At 43.1% G+C, this 19,243-nt stretch overlaps 1 protein-coding gene across 1 annotated transcript in view; it reads left to right on the forward strand.

Moving 5' to 3' along the window:
- The first annotated feature begins 38 nt into the window (after positions 1-38).
- LOC142068384 (uncharacterized) overlaps positions 39-19,243 on the forward strand; it is a 61,166-nt gene continuing 41,961 nt past the window's right edge. Inside the window, exons 1-2 of the mRNA XM_075120597.1 lie at positions 39-54; positions 302-405. Of these exons, the coding sequence (XP_074976698.1) occupies positions 39-54; positions 302-405 (120 nt within the window). The remainder of the gene's footprint in view (positions 55-301; positions 406-19,243) is intronic.

Genomic DNA, 19,243 nt, shown 5'->3' on the forward strand with positions numbered 1-19,243 from the left:
CAGGCTTGTTATCACCGCCTTTGGGTCAGCCCAATCAGATGTTGTTCTACAGCAGTGTCATAGAATTCATTTTCCTGAACCAATCCTATAGTCCCAAAATTTGTAAACAAGAGCCATCTCCGCCCCCACTTTAACTGCCTTATTCTTATCTAAAAAAACAGACCTCAAGCACTTTTTCCACCATGTAGCCCCTTTTACATAGGGGCTTTAATAAAAGTTAAAACCATAAGCCCTTAGTAACAAACAATTTTTAAAAGTCTTCCCCTACGTTTTAAACTATTATTGGTTATTTTTTCGTGAGGACAATTTGAAGCTGCAGCAAAACCCCTGTCAGCAAAAACAGCATCCGTGAGTCAGTGGATCAGAGATAAGAAGGCTGCTTCATCCCCAAACTTTTTAACAAATGTAAGTAAAAGTTATATTAAGTCTTGTAAAGGGATAAACACCTTAAAAGACAAACGTATATAAAGACACATCCCTTTATTTACAGGTGTGTTTCAATAAAATAGAGCATGCAGAAACACCCCAGGTTTAAAACCACAGGACCTTACTAACAGCCAGTTTATATTACCCTTATTCTGTAAACCAATGGATCAGAGATAAGTTTGTTTCTTCCCCCACTTTTTAACAAACGCAAGTGAAAGTTATATTAAGTTTTGTAAAGGAATAAACACTTTAAAAGACAAGCCTCTCTGAAGACATATTTCTTTATTTAGCACTTTTACATATGTGTTTCAATAAAAAATTAGCATGCAGAAACATCCCAGGGTTAAAAACACAGAGAACCTGTTTATAAAAGTAATGTATAGTGATAAAAAAAGTTTTCCCCTATGTTTGACTAACATTGATCATTTTTAGTAAGAACAATTTGAATCAGCATGCTTTATCAACAAAGCCATTGTCAGCAAAAACAGCATCTGTGAGACAGCGGATCAAGGCCAGAACATAACAAGAAAGCCCTAGACCTGCTTTTAAAACAAAATTATACCAAATACTTGTTGAAATAAACATTTCCTTTTGTTATCTGAAGAAGACATTGCTTTGTAACTAATCTTATTAACAATGTAAAATAAAAAAACAAATTAACTCAGGGTTAAAACCACAGTCAGTTAGTTTATAAAAGTAATTTGTTAAAGTTTTTAACAAATAGAGGTGAAAGGCTTGTAAAGGAATAATCACTTGAAAAGACAAGCCTATATGAAGACAGAGCCCTTCATTTAACATTTTTACATGTGTGTTTCAATTAAAAAAAGAAAAAGCACGCAGAAAACACCCCAGAGTGAAAACCACAGAACCTTAGTAACAGCTAGTTTATATTCCCCTTATTCTGTAATCCCATGGATCAGAGAGAAGTTTGTTTTCCTCCCCACTTTTTAACAAATCCGTGCGAAAGTTATATTAAGCTTCCATTTTTTTAGGACTTTTAGATTTAAGTATGAATTTTTCTGTTGCATTATCAGAATATTTTTGTTTTTAAATGTTTGCAACGCGTGTGCTGAGACACAGGTACAAGCGCCTGTGTTTGTTTTGGGTCCAGAGATTTTATTAAAATAATACAGCACAGGCTGGAGCTGTGGCTTTCTCTACATTTAAAAAACAGATAAGACTAATTAGGCTGGCCAGTGATCCATGCACTATAGTCTGCCTTAGCAAGGCTCTAGGGGTCACCCCTCCAGTTTGCTTCTTTCCTAACTTTTTAAATACTGTTAAAGTTTTAACAAATGGTGAGATTGCATTGAAAGATACTTTGTGAATGTTATAACAAGTATTTTATTCCATTTACTGATTGTAAAAGACAAAAACCATCGCTTTGTGACCGAATGAAGCTTAGAGATAGCCTATGTGACGAACATCCCCACCCCTCAACTTTTCCCCCATAATTTTAACACTTGCTAAACATGCCGTGTTTCATTATATAAAGGGTTTTTTTTAACATTTAGCATGAAAATACAGCACTGACTGAGATGTAACATAACATGACCTTTTTAGGATATTCTGTATGCAGTGAGGCCTATTTGAAGCATTATGTTTGTTTTTTTTAAAGTTTAACATGAAAAAGCAGTATTGACTGAGCTGTAACAAAACAAGGCCCCTCTTAGGGATATTTTGTAGATGTTTAGTGAACTAAAAAGGCTTAAGATACTAGCCTATCCTTTTAAAAATAGTGTTTTTAAAGTACCAAAACAGCAACTGGGTAAGAATATGAAAACTGGCAATTGAGGGGAGTTTACATGTGTTTTAATAAAAAACAAAATTAACCAAAAAAATTGCTTTTTAAAGTTTGGATTTATACAAAAAACACAAGAAAAAATTAGCTTATGTAAAAAAAAGTTTGCTGTTTTTCACCAGAGATAAGGAGTCTTCCTCCCCCCCTTCTACCCCCACTCCCCCACTTTTCTTCTTTTCTAATGTTTTTTAAAATCTAAACTGAGGACAAACAAATTTTAAAAAAAGCCACAGCCACAGAGATCAGGCCATGGGGGTAAGAAAGCTGTCCTGAGTTTTAGGGGGGAATGCTGATAACTCTTTTAGTGAAACTGTTTTGTAAGCAGCCATTCTGTGTTAGTTGTTATGCTTTAGCACGGGCAAGCGTTTGTCATTTGGAAGCACTTTCCTACTTTATGAGGTATTATCTCCCCCATCCTACGGCCTATCAGAAATATTAACAAAAACAAACTTAAAGATACTTTGTAACAATGCCTGCAAAGCAACAATTATGTCCATGAACTCTGACCCCACCTCCTAGCTAAGGCTTGGGAGTCACCTACTTGGAATTGACATGAGAAAGCTCTCGAAGAAGAAAAAATGGTTACCTACCTCTACCTGTTATTCGAGATGTGTTGCTCATGTCCATTCCCAGACCCACCCGCCTTCCCCTCATCAGAGTAATCTGGCAAGAAGGAACTGGAGAGGCAGCGAGTCGGCACGGTCCTATATGCAGTGCCATGAAGGCGCGATTCTAGGGGGTGCCTGAGCCGACCCGACAGGTACCACTAGGGAGAAAGCCTTCCGGCAACTGCGCATGCGGCGAGCGCACACGTACTTGGAATGGACATGAGCAACACATCTCAAAGAATAACAGTTACAAGCGGTAGGTGACCATTTTTTGTGATAGCACCCAAACACAGAAAGAGAGTCTCTCTGTACAGTCACACACAAAAAAGTGTACAAAGGCAGACCCAGGTTGAGGATACAGCTAGATCAGGCTGTACAAGCAAAGTGATGGGGATGGAGATAGATTAGTAATTGCATGTTTGCTGTTGAGGTTTTTTTATATTTAAGCTAATCACATGAAGTTCCCCTTCCTATTCTCCACCATTCAATACCTCCTCACATAATTTACATTTTAAAAAAAAGAATAAATAAGCAGAAGGCTTAGTCATCTAGTTTCTTGTAAGTGTTGTGAAAGAAATAGGTCTTCAGGATAGATATGAGTTAATTATGTTTGGGTTAAAAGTAGTTCCTCTGTAAATTTTAAATTTGCTGGATTTGAATACTCACATGACTGGAGTACTGTCATGGATGGATATAAGCTGTTCAGGAAGGGCAGAAAAGGTGGGGGAGTTGCACTGTATGTAAGGAAGCAGTCTGACTGCTCAGAGCTCAAGTATGAAACTGCAGAAAAACCTGAGAGTCTCTGGATTAAGTTTAGAAGTGTGAGCAACAAGGGTGATGTCGTGGTGGGAGTCTACTATAGACCACCAGACCAGGGGGATGAGGTGGACGAGGTTTTCTTCCGGCAACTCACAGAAGTTACTAGATCGCAGGCCCTGGTTCTCATGGGAGACTTCAATCACCCTGATATCTGCTGGGAGAGCAATACAGCGGTGCACAGGCAATCCAGGAAGTTTTTGGAAAATGTAGGGGACAATTTTCTGGTGCAGTGCTAGAGGAACCAACTAGGGGCAGAGCTCTTCTTGACCTGCTGCTCACAAACTGGGAAGAATTAGTAGGGGAAGCAAAAGTGGATGGGAACCTGGGAGGCAGTGACCATGAAATGGTCGAGTTCAGGATCCTGACACAAGGAAGAAAGGAGAGCAGCAGAATATAGACCCTGGACTTCAGAAAAGCAGACTTTGACTCCCTCAGAGAACTGATGGGCAGGATCCCCTGGGAGAATAACATGAGGGGGAAAGGAGTCCAGGAGAGCTGGCTGTATTTTAAAGAATCCTTATTGAGGTTACAGGGACAAACCATCCCGATGTGTAGAAAGAATAGTAAATACAGCAAGCGACCAGCTCGGCTTAACAGTGAAATCCTTGCTGATCTTAAACACAAAGAAGAAGCTTACAAGAAGTGGAAGATTGGACAAATGACCAGGGATGAGTATAAAAATATTGCTCGGGCTTGCAGGAGTGAAATCAGGAAGGCCAAATCACACCTGGAGTTGCAGCTAGCAAGAGATGTTAAGAGTAACAAGAAGGGTTTCTTCAGGTATGTTAGCAACAAGAAGAAAGTCAAGGAAAGTGTGGGCCCCTTACTGAATGAGGGAGGCAACCTCGTGACAGAGGGTGTGGAAAAAGCTAATGTACTCAATGCTTTTTTTGCCTCTGTCTTAGAATCATAGAATATCAGGGTTGGAAGGGACCTCAGGAGGTCATCTAGTCCACCCCCTGCTCAAAGCAGGACCAATCCCCAACTAAATCATCCCAGCCAGGGCTTTGTGAAGCCTGACCTTAAAAACTTCTAGGGAAGGAGATTCCACCACCTCCCTAGGTAACGCATTCCAGTGTTTCACCACCCTCATAGTGAAAAAGTTTTTCCTAATATCCAACCTAAATCTCCCCCACTGCAACTTGAGACCATTACTCCTTGTCCTGTCATCTTCTACCACTGAGAAAAGTCTAGAGCCATCCTCTTTGGAACCCCCTTTCAGGTAGTTGAAAGCAGCTATCAAATCCCCCCTCATTCTTCTCTCCTGAAGACTAAACATCCCCAGTTCCCTCAGCCTCTCCTCATAAGTCATGTGTTCCAGACCCCTAATCATTTTTGTTGCCCTTCGCTGGACTCTCTCCAATTTTTCCACATCCTTCTTGTAGTGTGGGGCCCAAAACTGGACACAGTACTCCAGATGAGGCCTCACCAATGTCGAATAGAGGGGAACGATCACGTCCCTCGATCTGCTGGCTATGCCCCTACTTACATATCCCAAAATGCCATTGGCCTTCTTGGGAACAAGGGCACACTGTTGACTTCTCGTCCACTGTCACCCCTAGGTCCTTTTCCGCAGAACTGCTGCCTAGCCATTCGGTCCCTAGTCTATAGCGGTGAATTGGATTCTTCCGTCCTAAGTGCAGGATCCTGCACTTATCCTTGTTGAACCTCATCAGATTTCTTTTGGCCCAATCCTCCAATTTGTCTAGGTCCCCCTGTATCCTATCCCTACCCTCCAGTGTATCTACCACTCCTCCCAGTTTTGTGTCATCTGCAAACTTGCTGAGGGTGCAATCCACACCATCCTCCAGATCATTTCTGAAGATATTGAACAAAACCGGCCCCAGGACCGACCCCTGGGGCACTCCACTTGATACAGGCTGCCAACTAGACATGGAGCCATTGATCACTACCCGTTGAGCCCGACAATCTAGCCAGCTTTCTATCCACCTTATAGTGCATTCATCCAGCCCATACTTCTTTAACTTGCTGGGAAGAATACTGTGGGAGACCGTGTCAAAAGCTTTGCTAAAGTCAAGGAACAACATGTCCACTGCTTTCCCTTCATCCACAGAGCCGGTTATCTTGTCATAGAAGGCAATTAGATTAATCAGGCATGACTTGCCCTTGTTGAATCCATGCTGACTGTTCCTGATCACTTTCCTCTCCTCTAAGTGCTTCAGAATTGATTCTTTGAGGACCTGCTCCATGATTTTTCCAGGGACTGAGGTGAGGCTGACTGGCCTGTAGTTCCCAGGATCCTCCTTCTTCCCTTTTTTAAAGATGGGCACTACATTAGCCTTTTTCCAGTCGTCTGGGACCTCCCCCGATCGCCATGAATTTTCAAAGATAATGGCCAATGGCTCTGCAATCACGTCCGCCAACTCCTTTAGCACTCTCGAATGCAACGCATCCGGCCCCATGGACTTCTGCTTGTCCAGCTTTTCTAAATAGTCCTGAACCACTTCTTTCTCCACAGAGGGCTGGTCACCTCCTCCTCATGCTTTTCTGCCCAGTGCAGTAGTCTGGGAGCTGACCTTGTTCGTGAAGATACTAAACTTTTGGATGATACTAAACTTTGTGGATGATACTAAACTAGGAGGAGTGGTAGATACGGTGGCAGGTAGGGATAGGATACAGAGGGACCTAGACAAATTGGAGGATTGGGCCAAAAGAAATCTGATGAGGTTCAACAAGGATAAGTGCAGGGTCCTGCACTTAGGACGGAAGAATCCAATGCACCGCTATAGACTAGGGACCGAATGGCTCGGCAGCAGTTCTGCAGAAAAAGACCTAGGGTTTACAGTGGACAAGAAGTTGGATATGAGTCAACAGTGTGCCCTTGTTGCCAAGAAGGCCAATGGCATTTTGGGATGTATAAGTAGGGGCATTGCCAGCAGATCGAGGGACGTGATCGTTCCCCTCTATTCGACATTGATGAGGCCTCATCTGGAGTACTGTGTCCAGTTTTGGGCCTCACACTACAAGAAGGATGTGGAAAAATTGGAAAGAGTCCAGCGGAGAGCAACAAAAATGATTAGGGGACTGGAACACATGACTTATGAGGAGAGGCTGAGGGAACTGGGGATGTTTAGTCTTCAGGACAGAAGAATGAAGGGGGATTTGATAGCTGCTTTCAACTACCTGAAAGGGGGTTCCAAAGAGGATGGCTCTAGACTTTTCTCAGTGGTAGGAGATGACAGAACAAGGAGTAATGGTCTCAAGTTGCAGTGGGGGAGATTTAGGTTGGATATTAGGAAAAACTTTTTCACTACGAGGGTGGTGAAACACTGGAATGCGTTACCTAGGGAGGTGGTGGAATCTCCTTCCCTAGAAGTTTTTAAGGTCAGGCTTCACAAAGCCCTGGCTGGGATGATTTAGTTGGGGATTGGTCCTGCTTTGAGCAGGGGGTTAGACTAGATGACCTCCTGAGGTCCCTTCCAACCCTGATATTCTATGAATGTCAGGATTACCCCTTATTTTTTAATGTGGGAAAGTGTAATTTTACCTGATTTTGCCTTTTCTTCTCCAATCAGTCTGCGAGAGAGCTATACTCTAAGGTAAATAGTCTCAGGCAGCCTCTCCAGGCTGTTAATCATCAGCCTCTCTCTGAACCCAGTTTATTTGTACTGAATCGTTTATTTGGGTGACTAGAAATGAACACTTGGGGAGATCCTCCCGTGTATACAGTGGCATTGTAATATTTTCAGTATTATAATCTGCCCATTCTATATGTCTGAACATTTTCTTTATTATCTGGTTAATCTGGTGACTGATTAACTTCCAGAGTTTTCTCTTGGTTACTAAAGGACCCTGTGCCAGGAAAGAGGAAGCCTGTGGCAGTTTGGAGGAGGACGCTGGACTCCCACAGATAAAATTGCATAAATTATAGGTAATCAGCTGCAGTGGGGACAAGTACAGCATCTTCTTTGCTTGAGTTAGTGGGGCTTCTCACTGAGATTCTGGAAGTATATGGGGAGGTTAGGGCGGCAATTTATGATTTGGTACCTGATCTTTCCCAGCTACATAAAATCTAGTGCTTTGTTTAAAGTACCAGTGACTTGAACCTTGCAATCTGACCTGAACTAGACAGGACCCAACTACAGGTATCAGGTTCAGGTTGGGTCTGAAAACACTCTCGACCCAACACACTCAGGCTTAAGTTGAGTTGTCTCTGACCCCTTTGATCCCACAAGTTTCCCCATGGAAAGCTTGCAATTTGAGAACAAACAGCATTTGCTTTGCATTTACCAATCATGTGGCTGGGTCCCAGATGCAAACAAGTGTTTTCAAACGTAGTCTATTTGTGACAATGTGGTCTTTGTGTCACAGAAACTAATTAAGCCCTATTATAACTACATCCTCAGCACTTTTCAAAGATCATGATACCTAGGTCATTTTACATTACTGTCTAAGTCAGGCACTTATGGCTTGTCCGCTTCCATATCATAGAAGTGTAACCTGACCTAGATAGAGAGCAAGAGTAGTAACCCTCACCCTGGTCTAATACCTGCAGCAGCCTGGGGAGACAGCCTGGGGAGACCGCCTGTATCCTGGAGAGACAGCCAAGGAGAAGTTTCAGAGTAACAGCCGTGTTAGTCTGTATTCGCAAAAAGAAAAGGAGTACTTGTGGCACCTTAGAGACTAACCAATTTATTTGAGCATGAGCTTTCGTGAGCTACAGCTCACTTCATCGGACATCCGATGAAGTGAGCTGTAGCTCACGTTGGTTAGTCTCTAAGGTGCCACAAGTACTCCTTTTCTTTTAGCCAAGGAGAAGGCAACTCAAGCTGGGGAGGGGGCTCAGAATCCACCAGAAGGGGCAGTTGGAAAAAAGCTGCTAGAGAAGGAGAAGAATAGAGATGCTGAGCTACGGATGAAATGGAACACAGGTAGGAGATGAGGTGATAACAGGAGAATAAAAGTAGTGGACTAGGAAGTGAGGAGGAAAGAAGAAAAAAAGAAAAAGTTTCCGGTCAGGAAAAGTAGGAAAAAAAAATGCTCGCTATGTGAGCCAATGCTATTAGAGGTTCCCCCCATCCCCCAACTCCTCATTGGACACAGGAAGAACTGTGGGAAACACCAGAAGGGAAGGTCTAATTTGGAAAGGGATCTGGCCTGTCCCAGGCCCACTAGGTGGGACACAGAGACTGTGGGGATTGTTCTCCGTTTCCCCCATGCTGGCCAGTGATGAGGTTAGCTGAGTGAACGGCAGGTTTGAGCCTCCAGCAGAAGCAGCCAAACTGAGGGTTGCCGTGAACCTCTGAAGCGAGCAAATCCGCCAAAAAGCACAGGACCCACCAAGGCAGAGGAGGAACTTTGTCACCATACCTAAAAAATTTCTCACTAGGGATCCAACCCTCTGGAGATATAACTTGTCTTTGATTAAGAATGTTAACAAAGTGCTAAAAAAAACCAGTACTTCAAATGGACTATGAAAAATATATTGCAGGTATTCTCAGAAGCCATTGGAAACACCTTTAAAGGGACAGTTACAGACATTCCTCAGGCCCCCATTTGTAAAAGGGCAAACGAGTTTATTAGTAATTTTCAGCATTGAAAACAAGACCTGGAAAAGCAATCCTACTCATGGTAAAAGCTACTGTAAATTAAAAGCATAAGTGAGCCATGATGTGATGCAAGTATGTTAAGAATGGTGGCATGATATTGTTAAATGTGTGTGTCTCTCTCTTGCTCTAGTCCCATCATTTTTTTTCTAAAGAAGCTGAAAATACATTGTACATAATCTCAGCCATTTTCCTTATATTTATGGAAACACAACTTGTTTATGTAATTTATTTAGGGATCAGAGTATTGCTCTATTTCTAGAAATAAGAAGACAAAGTAAAACTCCCAATGTACTTTCCCCAGCATAGCTGTTAAGGGCTCTTCATCATTAAAGGTGGTGGTCTTTAAATAAATATGTTAAATATTTGGTTTTAATATTTTCTTTCTTTAGGCGTTGTAATATGTTATTAGGAAATTTTTGAAATAGAACATAACGAAGAAAGTAATATAACAAAATGACCATTTTGATTTGTGTTGTTTCTAGTCCATCCGTTACTCCAGTGAGTTTGACTGCATGGGTTAATGTAAATTCAGTCTATGAACTTTAAAACCAATTTAGCATTTCTTGTTCAACAAGGAGCATAGAAGGAGGTGGTTTTATTTAGTGTTGTAAGTTTCCCCTTATGCCAGCAGCCATATGATCTCTGAATTGCTAGCTTTGGCAGCTGACATTTCACATTGTCTCACATTTTCAGACAGTCATTGTTATTTTTGTAAGCAACGTGGTGTTTATAAAAATAATGAATTAAAGTTAATAGTCTGTGAATTTAATAAAATTATTAATTTCATAGAAGAATACACTCATAAAATAAAGTTTTTTCTCAAAGTTTTTGGAAAATGGTTTTGTTTTGCCCGTGGCTAATTTTCCTATTAATGTTAACTGGATTTGCACTGATGCTGTTCTGTGAGATTGTACCCACAACACCTGTTTAATGAGAACTGTGGTTTCTGGAACCCAGTTTATTTCAATCATTTGGGCTAGATTAACAAAGGAATTTAGGCATGTCAATGTTGAGTGTCGCCATCCCTAATTTTTAGGTGCCTAGAAAAATCACTGGAATTCACAAAGCCTAGGTTAGGCATCTTCAAGCCCTGGAATAAATGGGAGGAGAGAGGTGCCTCAGAATGAGATTCACAAAAGCTAGCACAGTAGGCAGCTTCTTGCCTAAACTAGCCAATGGGAGGTGTCAAGCTGAGGGGGGTGGGCTAAACTCTTGGAGATAGGCACAAAATCTGGGCTGCAGAGACCTCCTGCATCCCATCTCTTGGGATTAGATACCTCCACCATTTGGCAAGAAGCTTGTGCTCTCTTTTTCTGGCCCCGTGATTCTTTTATTTACTCCTGGGGGAATTCTGCCCCACTGTGCATGTGCAAAATTTATGACAACCCCCCCCCCCCCCCACCAATTTCTTTGCTTCCCCACAGAAAAATGACTTTCTGACAGGGAAGTCACAAGAGCTGTCATTCAACCCTCCCCAGCAGTGTGTTTTGGGTGCCCAGGGCAGCCAGCAGAGAGGTAAATCACTGTGGTGCAGGGGACGGTACTGGGGAAGACCTGGCTGATGGCTCCTACCCTGCATCATGCTCAGCTGCTAGTCCCAGCTGGGCTGGGGAGAATGGGACTTCCTCTTCCCTGCATGGCATCTGGGGCCAGGTTAGACCCACCTCCAGATTTCTCCCCCAACTGCAGGAAGCTCTGCAAACTCTCCCCCCATTTCCTGCACCCATTACTCCTCAGCTGAAGGGGGAGGGAACCCGGTACAGGGAGCTGTTCCCCCAACCACCCAACCTGTATGCATCCAGACCCCCTCATACCCAGATCCTCCCACCGAGCCACCCCCCTCCGCACTCAGAACTCCCCTGATGAGCCCCACTACCCCTGCACCTGGACCACCCTGATGAGCCACCCAGATCCCCACCCCACTGAGCCCCAACCAGCTGCACCTGGATCCCAACCTGCCCGCTGAGCTCTATCCACCCAATACCCAGCCTCTCCTGTGCTGAGCCCCAACCACCTTCACCTGGACCCCCCCTGCAGAGTCCCATTACCATTGCACCCAGAACCCCTCAACAAGACCCTGTGCATCCAGATCCCCCCATAGCCGGATTCCCTACTGAGCTGCCCGCACCCAGATTGCCCCACACAGAAGAGTCTCAACCCACACCTGTGTCACACCCCAATGGCCCCCTCCCTCAAGTCCCCTGGGGAGGCAGATCAGTATTGTACGTTGCTAATGCTGTTGCAGGCATTGCAAAGTGTTTTGGGAAGGGTTAAAGGTATAAAAGTAAAATAAAAGGTTCCTTTGCAGGTCTTAGAAGGCCGAGGTGGGAAAGGAAAGGGTTAATTTAAAAATTCAGCTTGGCCTAAAAATAAAAAAGAAAGCGGCTCTGCCCTCAAGGTCAAAAATCAACACAGTCTCTGCCTTGCTCCGCCTGCCGACCACCAAACCCGCAGCTGGCTGTAAAAAATAAAACCAAAGCAAGTTGCAGGACTGATATTACACAATTGCAAAAGTTGGCTGCCCAGTGAGACTCACCAGTCTGCCTTTGTGACCTTGGAGCTGGTGTGTTTTGAGGGAAGCTGAAGAAGCCACAGAAGGCCGGTCTGGACTGGTACATTGAGCATGGGGAACAAAGGTCTCTGAAGGGGATGCCCCCAAGAGACCCCCAGGGCTTAAAAACCCTCCCAAGAGCAGAAACAATTTGGAAACTTTGCAGCGGACCCCCCGAATGACCTGTGCAAAGGACAAACTCCTGTCCATCCCCCACCGCCTTCTGACAGTACAGCTCAGGCCTGGCCAGCCTGGGGTAGCTTAGGTGTGATTATGGAAGTGGGTTACAGCTCGGGCACGAATGCTCTTTCCTTCCTCTACGTGACATAGATGTGATTCCAGCATGCTCTGCTGTTCTTTTATTATTTTCTTAATAAAGCTTTAAAATTTAGTCACATGGTGTGTTCCTGTATCTATCTCCCCCCCCGCCCCCGGGTATTTCATGTTTGCTCTGTCTGGCACTGTTGGTATTTCATGTTGAGGATTCTATGATTAAAGGTGTGCCCCACCCTCAGTCGTAGCATGACAGAGAACCGGAGGGAGGTTTAGTATTCCTCTCTCCACCCCGGTCGGTGGGGGAAGGGTGCAGGTGGGTCTATCCCTGGGCATAGCAGTACCGGGCAATGGGAGGGGAACTTTGCAATTCTCGCTCCAAGGGAATAATCCTCAGTGCGTACACCGCCAGTCGTAGTATGACTGCGTTGAAGAGGAGACCATAGGGTGTCTCGCTCTAACCGGACAGAGTTGGGGTGTAAGTACCCTCGGTGGGGTGTATGTATCCCTCAGTGGGATCGGACAGAGTAATATGGAGGGAGGCTTAGCGTCTCTTCCTCTGGCCCCTCAAAGGGGGGGGAGGGGTGAGCATTGTAAGCCCTGGTGCCGGTCGGTGTAAGCAACGTGCAATTTCAAGTAATTAAAAGATTTTTAAAGTTGTACTAAGGAATTGTAACAACATGTTCAGGAAACAGAAGGGTACAGCTGTGGACTTGGGAGTCCCGCAGTCGTGGGTGATGACATCAATGACGGGGTCAATGCCGGACGTACAGGCATTAAGGAATGCAGGCACGGTAGCCCAGCTGCCTGGTCAGGAGGCAGGTGAGCCTGATGCCCGAGCCATGGAGGAGGCAGCAAAGAGGGATGGGACCCTGCTGCCTCTTTCAAAGGGAGGTGAAGACCTCTCCCGGCTTGAGAAGGCTCTCACCAAGGTTCTGTGGCAGAGCTTCAGAAAAGAGTGCAGACTTGGCAGGATTTGTTAGACCTATATGCCAAGTATAAAAAGCAGAAGGGTAAAAACCTAGGGGCAGCTGTGGAATTAATTTAAACTGCAGCAGCCATGTGGTATCAAATGTTGTTGGGACAGCAAGCGGAGCTGGGGAGAAGGGAGGTGTGTTACAGCTAATGGAAATTGAGCAACTGAAAGCACAAATCACGTACCAGGCGGCAACCCAAGTCTACACCCAGAATAAACTGCAAGCCTTGAGACAGGACTTCCAGGGGAAAAAAGCAGAACGCACCTGCCTGGGAGCACTGGCTAAGCAAGTACCAGTCCTTCAAGGACTTGTCAAAGATTTAACCATTCGTGCTCAGCATATGCCCCAACGGCAGTGTGCGCGCCATGAAAAGAAAATTGAGCAGTTAAAATGTCAGTTGGCCGTGCGTTCGGTCCAGGTGGCAAGCCTCACAGGGGATGATTTGGGTAACCCTTGTGAGGGCTTTGATTTCCCGCTGTGCAAAGATCCCCAAGGGTGGTTGAATGTTTGTTGCACCCCCCCATAGCGGCCCTCATTAAGACCGAGGAGAGGTCCAGCGCATAAAGGAAAAATAAGGTTGTATGTACAGCATCCCCACTACAAGAAAAGCACCCCGTGGGGTAATTGTAAAGAGGAAAGGGACCAGGAGGGGTGGCAGCTAATTAAGGAGCCCACCCTCCTTGCTAAATTAGTAATGGAACGAAGCCTGTGCCCATGGAAAGAAACTGTTCAATGAGAAAAACAGGATCAGGCCCAAACAAGCAGCAAATGAAAAAATTAAAAAACAGGTTAAAAATCTTAAAAAATAAAAAAAACCTAGTAAGTACAGGTATAAAAAAATTCAAATCCCTAAAATAGTACTTAAAATAATAAAATCTGAGTTAATGAAGGTGTCATTTTAAAAAATAAGCAAATAATTTTTAAAAAAGTAAAAAGTTAACTCTGCAAAGGCTAAAAAAAATTAATCAGTTAAACGTTGTAAAAATATTTTTAAAAAAATTTCTTGGTTTCTTTGCAGCTATTCTGAAGGAAAATGGGCCCTTTTCCAAAGGAAGGTCTGTAAACAATCCAGGTAAAAAAGACTGTTCAATTAAAATCATTTGACTATAAACAAGTTAGTCAAATTTGCTAAAAAAAAAAGCACTCTTGGGGTTTTAAAATACATTGGTGTTGTTTTAAATAATACCACTAAAATCCATTTGAATCTTCCATTCAAAGTTGCAAAACCAAGTAATACTTTTGCCAGACACAGGTAACTAGTGTTGTTTAACTTTGGTATTTAGCATTCAAACCTTAAGGTAACTCAATGCTTTATAAAATTTAAACTGTTTAAAATAAAAACCAAAGTCATGGCTGCAGCAGGGCAAGCAAAACCAAAAAATTTTTTAAAAAATTTAATCTGTTTTTTAATAACAAAATAGCAAATAAAAGCTGCAGTAAAAGAGAGGAAGACCGTGCCCCACACTAAGCCTTAAAATAGCTCTGTGTAATCAAACTATCACTTTGCCAAAGGGCGTCACAATAGGTTGTGTTTTTGTCTTCAAATCGCTGTGTGTTTTAAAAGCAAAAATTAAAAATAAAAAATATTCAAAACTCTGCTGAAAATTAAATGTGTTCCTTTTAAGACAGAGTCTCTGAGCTGCTAATGGCTTTAAATCCAAAAGCAAACCAAAAAGCATCTGTGTTAATGCAAATTACCTAACTAATAAAGGTAAAAGTCATGGAAATCTGGCCTGCCTATAAACAATCACAGGAAAATGTGAAGGTAACTCCTCTGTTTTGCCTGCAATCAGCAAAAATATTTATAAAAAAAATAAAATTTAAGCAATAATCTGCCACCCCTAAAGGGGTAAAAACATGTTCTTTTGTCTTTCAAAAAAAACAAACAAAGCTGACACCAGCTGAAAAGCAACCCAAAATACCAGGAATCTACTGTCACAATAGAAATTGTGTTTTGTGTTATTTTGTGTTGTTTGTCTTGTTGCTAAGCACTGTTGTGTACCAAATGCTGCAGGAAAACCTCCTCAAGTAGCAGACACCATATTACAAAAAAATAATTTTAAAGCAAAAATTATAAATACTGTAAACCTACAAATAATTAAAAATAAATTAAGCTCTTTGTCACAGCTACAAAACAGCCTAATACAAAAACAAATACAAATAAAAAAAATACATAGTGCTATAGCTATAAAATGTAATAAAATGCAGATACTTGCTTTGTTCACCTTAAAACACAAAATGTTTTAGGGTAATATCAAAAAACACTAAGGTTTTAATACACTTGCTAAAGCAAAAAAAGAATCACTGTTTAATACTTATCAATACAAATAAATGCAGTACGTTTTTAGTATAGTAAGGCCAGACCTTTTCATGGGGAGAATTGTTATTAAAATCGCATACCAACAGGCTCTGAAGGCAAAAATATAAAAAGTTAGCCCACTACCCATAGTGAACATGGAATCCTTCTGGCTACCCCAGACCACAAGCCAATGGGCTGGGGAGGGAGGGAGGGAAGCTATTGAACACCAGAGGTTGTACCAACTGGACTCCTCAAAAGTGGGTGTGCTTATCCTTGCCTGTTGCTCCAAAGCTCTGTAGTAAAGACATTTCCCTAAAATCTTGTATCTAAAATAAATTAAATAATAAGACCAAAGTACTGTATAATGGGTAATGTGTATATGTCAATTCCTAAAAAAAAAAAATTTTTTTAAATAAAAAATGTTAGCAACCCACCAGTAAGCAAATGTAATGTAAATATTGTGTTTACCAATAATCACATTTACTGTTTGCCAGAACCAAAATGTCTCAGCTTTGCCCAGTTAAAAAAAAAGCTTTGTAAAACCCGTGAAGCCCGCTTTAGATAAGGAAAAGGCCAAGCATAAGGGGATTGTCAGTGAAGACATCTGACCATGGCAACTTGAAGACAAGGTAATGTTCCAAAGCTGGGGAAGGTGGCCCACACTCTGAATGCCAAGTGGGTGGGTCTGTACTCCATTGTAAATCGCATTGCCCCGCTAGTGTACAAGCACCAGCTACCCGGCAAATTAGTAACAAAAATCTGTCACACCTGGATCCCCCCCTACTATGCTCCTCCACACTTGGATCTTGCCTTGCTGAGCCTGCCTGCCCACACTTGGTACACCTGGCATGGAGGGGCAGGACCCTGGAGTGTTTCTGGGACAGACCCAGTCCTTGTGCTGTGTCAGGGTTGGGTGCAACCTCACCACTGAGTCCGTGTCCTGGGGGGAGCTGCACAGTGATCTCCAACCACTGTGCAGACAGTGTCCTGTGCTCCCCAGTGCCATGCTGGAGCCTCCACATTTATTTGACAAATATAATTTGTAGAATTTTAAAATATTGTGTGCAGACTTTTTAATTTTTTGGCACAGAATGCCTTCTGGAGTATTTCATTATTTATTCACACTGGAACAGAGTCAATAGAAGAAACTGAGGGAGCCCCATATTAGAATGTCTCATAACCCAGTGGCTAAGGCACTCACTTGAGAGGTGACAAGTCCCTTCTCCCTCTCAGGGGGAGAGTTGAACTAGATGTCTCCCACATCCCAGGTGAGTATCCTAACCACTAGGGTTAAAAGTCATGAGGGAGGTGGTCTTGCTCTCCCCCGCAATGTTCTGTGTATGCTTGCCTATAGGGGCCCAATGTGGTAGGCATGCTCAGAACTTCTTCAGGCAAGTTAGACAGAGGAATGCTTTTATCTTTCCCCATGTGTATCATTTTGGGGCTTAGGCATCTGGATGCCTGTCATGTGGCTGCGATGCACAGCCAGCCAGCACAGAGCCAGAAATGTAGTTGCCTAGGGAACTTTTATTGCAAACACTTAGGTGTCAAGCGAGTTTAGGCATCTGTAGGGCTCAGGGGCAGCTGAGTAGGTAGGCTGTGAATCCCAATGAAGTGTGTGTCTTGGATTTAGGCACCTAAAGTGCCAATTAGGCACTTAAGTCCTTTTGCGAATCTGGCCCTCTTTTTCACTAGTTTATAGACTGCCAGAGTATTTTTGTTTCTACTCAGTCAAAAAATGTCTCTGGCATTTTCATTTAAATCTTCAGAAAACTATCACTATGTTGACCGGTTTGTTTCCATTAACTTTTTAGGATATATATTCAAAAAAATCTCATGGAAATAGTACTAAATAAATTCAACATTTATTCACAAAAGCTTATAAATAACTAATTCACATGTATAAAATTCTCATCAGAATCAGCAGGACAAACATAACTGGACTTGTGTTGCCAGGTCAAATATTTAAGTTACAGATATATTCTGTAGGGCTTAACCTGGCTGAAATGTAGCTATGTTTTGCAAGTCTTGCAATGTCAATCCCTGATTTCAGTAACTAAAGTTATTTTTCTACCTCACTTTCTATTGCGTTTCCTTTTAAAAGCCATTTTAGAAATCCTCCCTGAATGTTCCACTCAACCTAGCACTCCGGTGCCGCTTGACTGGTGTGTAAATAGCTGGCTCCAAAGATCACACACACTTGTTACGAGTATTCCAAACACTCTACATTAGGACGTATCAGCCACTGCTTGGAAGTAACCCTATCTGGATTCATCTTGTTCCAATTTATCTGGAGGTGAAGCTCTTAAAGCTCATCTCGCTGAGAGCTGCACTAAGTTTAAATAACATTGTGAATTTAAACTGATAAAGGGCTTATTTACATGGCCCTGTTGTACTGGGGTGGAGGGGATGAGTTGCAGCATGCACTAAAGTGTTGCACTGTAACTGCCTCATGTAGACCCTGCTAGTGGTAACTAAAAGATACCTAGTTTGCACTCATGGTGTCCTGTTTGAAACGGGCCTGTGTTAAAGCAAACAAGGTACCTTTTAGTTCATGCTGGCAGGATCTACATGGACAAAACCTGATTTTACACAATTCAGATCTAACAATATACTGGTGCATTGGTTCAATACACATGCAAAGGAAAGAGCAACTCCTAATTGATTATCACCACTTTTGTGCAGCTGCTTAGGTTTTCTTTGGAAGTCTACTATCCAGGCCTGATCCTACTTAATTCTAGACCGAGTGAAATCAGTCATCCTGAGGTGTGGATATAGGGTGAAAAGCTATTTAGAGGTCTTGGTGGCAGGAGAGAAATTAGAGGTTGCTGGGAACTAGAGCGGAGTTATTATTCGTGTTTATGACAAGCCCCATCTCTCCTACTCCTGGTCCCTTGCTTAGGGATGGGAGAGGCAATGGAGAAGGTGAAAAGGTGCACATCAGAGGGACAGGGAGGGGCAGGAGAGAGAACAAGTCTGGATCCCATCAGTGTTCTGGGCACTGGGACTGGCTAACAACAGTAGATATTTGTATGTAACCCATGAAACGTTTGGCCTGGTTAAACCCAGGGATGAGCTGGAGAGGACCTTACATTTAAGGTGTGACGTACTGAGTGGAGAGGGAGGTGCTCAGGACAGCCTTCCTCATCCAGTCTTCACTGGTTTAACTCTCTTTTCCTTTTTAACACTTAGGGGGAAAATTCCAGCATGGGTGTCATATGGATGTGATGACTCAGAGTGATGAGGTTGCTGCTATTACAGCAGGGAAGCAGAATTTCTGGCCGATTGGGAATAGGAGAAGTTAGCATTTTTATAAGCCAAGTCTGCCCTGTCTCTCCTTGACAGGAGTCCCTGTGAGCCAAGCCAGATATGGCTTACTTACTGCTGCTCCCAGTTCCCAATTGCTCTCTCCTGCTTGGGAGCCAGCAGGGAAGGTGGAAAGCAGGCCTGGCAGCTGTGCAGGGTGAGAGGAAGCCTTGAGTATAGTGCTGGCTTGGGGAGGGAAGCAGCCTTCCAGTGCTTCCTGAGCTGTTATTAGCAGGCTGAGGTCTCAATTTCTCTTGCAGAGCACCAAATAGGAGGGTTGGTGGGGCCTGCGGTGCTCAGAACAAAACTTCTCAGTGTGGCAAGGACTGAAAGCCTGGGTTTGGGATAGGAAGGGGTTTCTGGTTTTTGCCTTAGAAATATTAATTGAACCAATTTTTGTTTTCCTGGTGTTTGCTAACGCTGTTCTTGAAGAGCCCAACGAAGTGGAGTGGGAGCTTTTCTCAGCCCTTTCTTAAAGGTGTTGCATCATTTACAAAGTATTTTTCTCCCAAGTGGTCCTCAGGTGTTTGGTTTTTGTTAAAACTCTGTGAAACATGGCTGTTAAGAGGCTGAATTAAAATCCCTTCCCTTCTCAATTGCTTGGGTTTCACTT

The sequence above is a fragment of the Caretta caretta genome, chromosome 16 (genome assembly GCF_965140235.1).
Source record: "Caretta caretta isolate rCarCar2 chromosome 16, rCarCar1.hap1, whole genome shotgun sequence".
Taxonomy (NCBI): Eukaryota; Metazoa; Chordata; order Testudines; family Cheloniidae; genus Caretta; species Caretta caretta.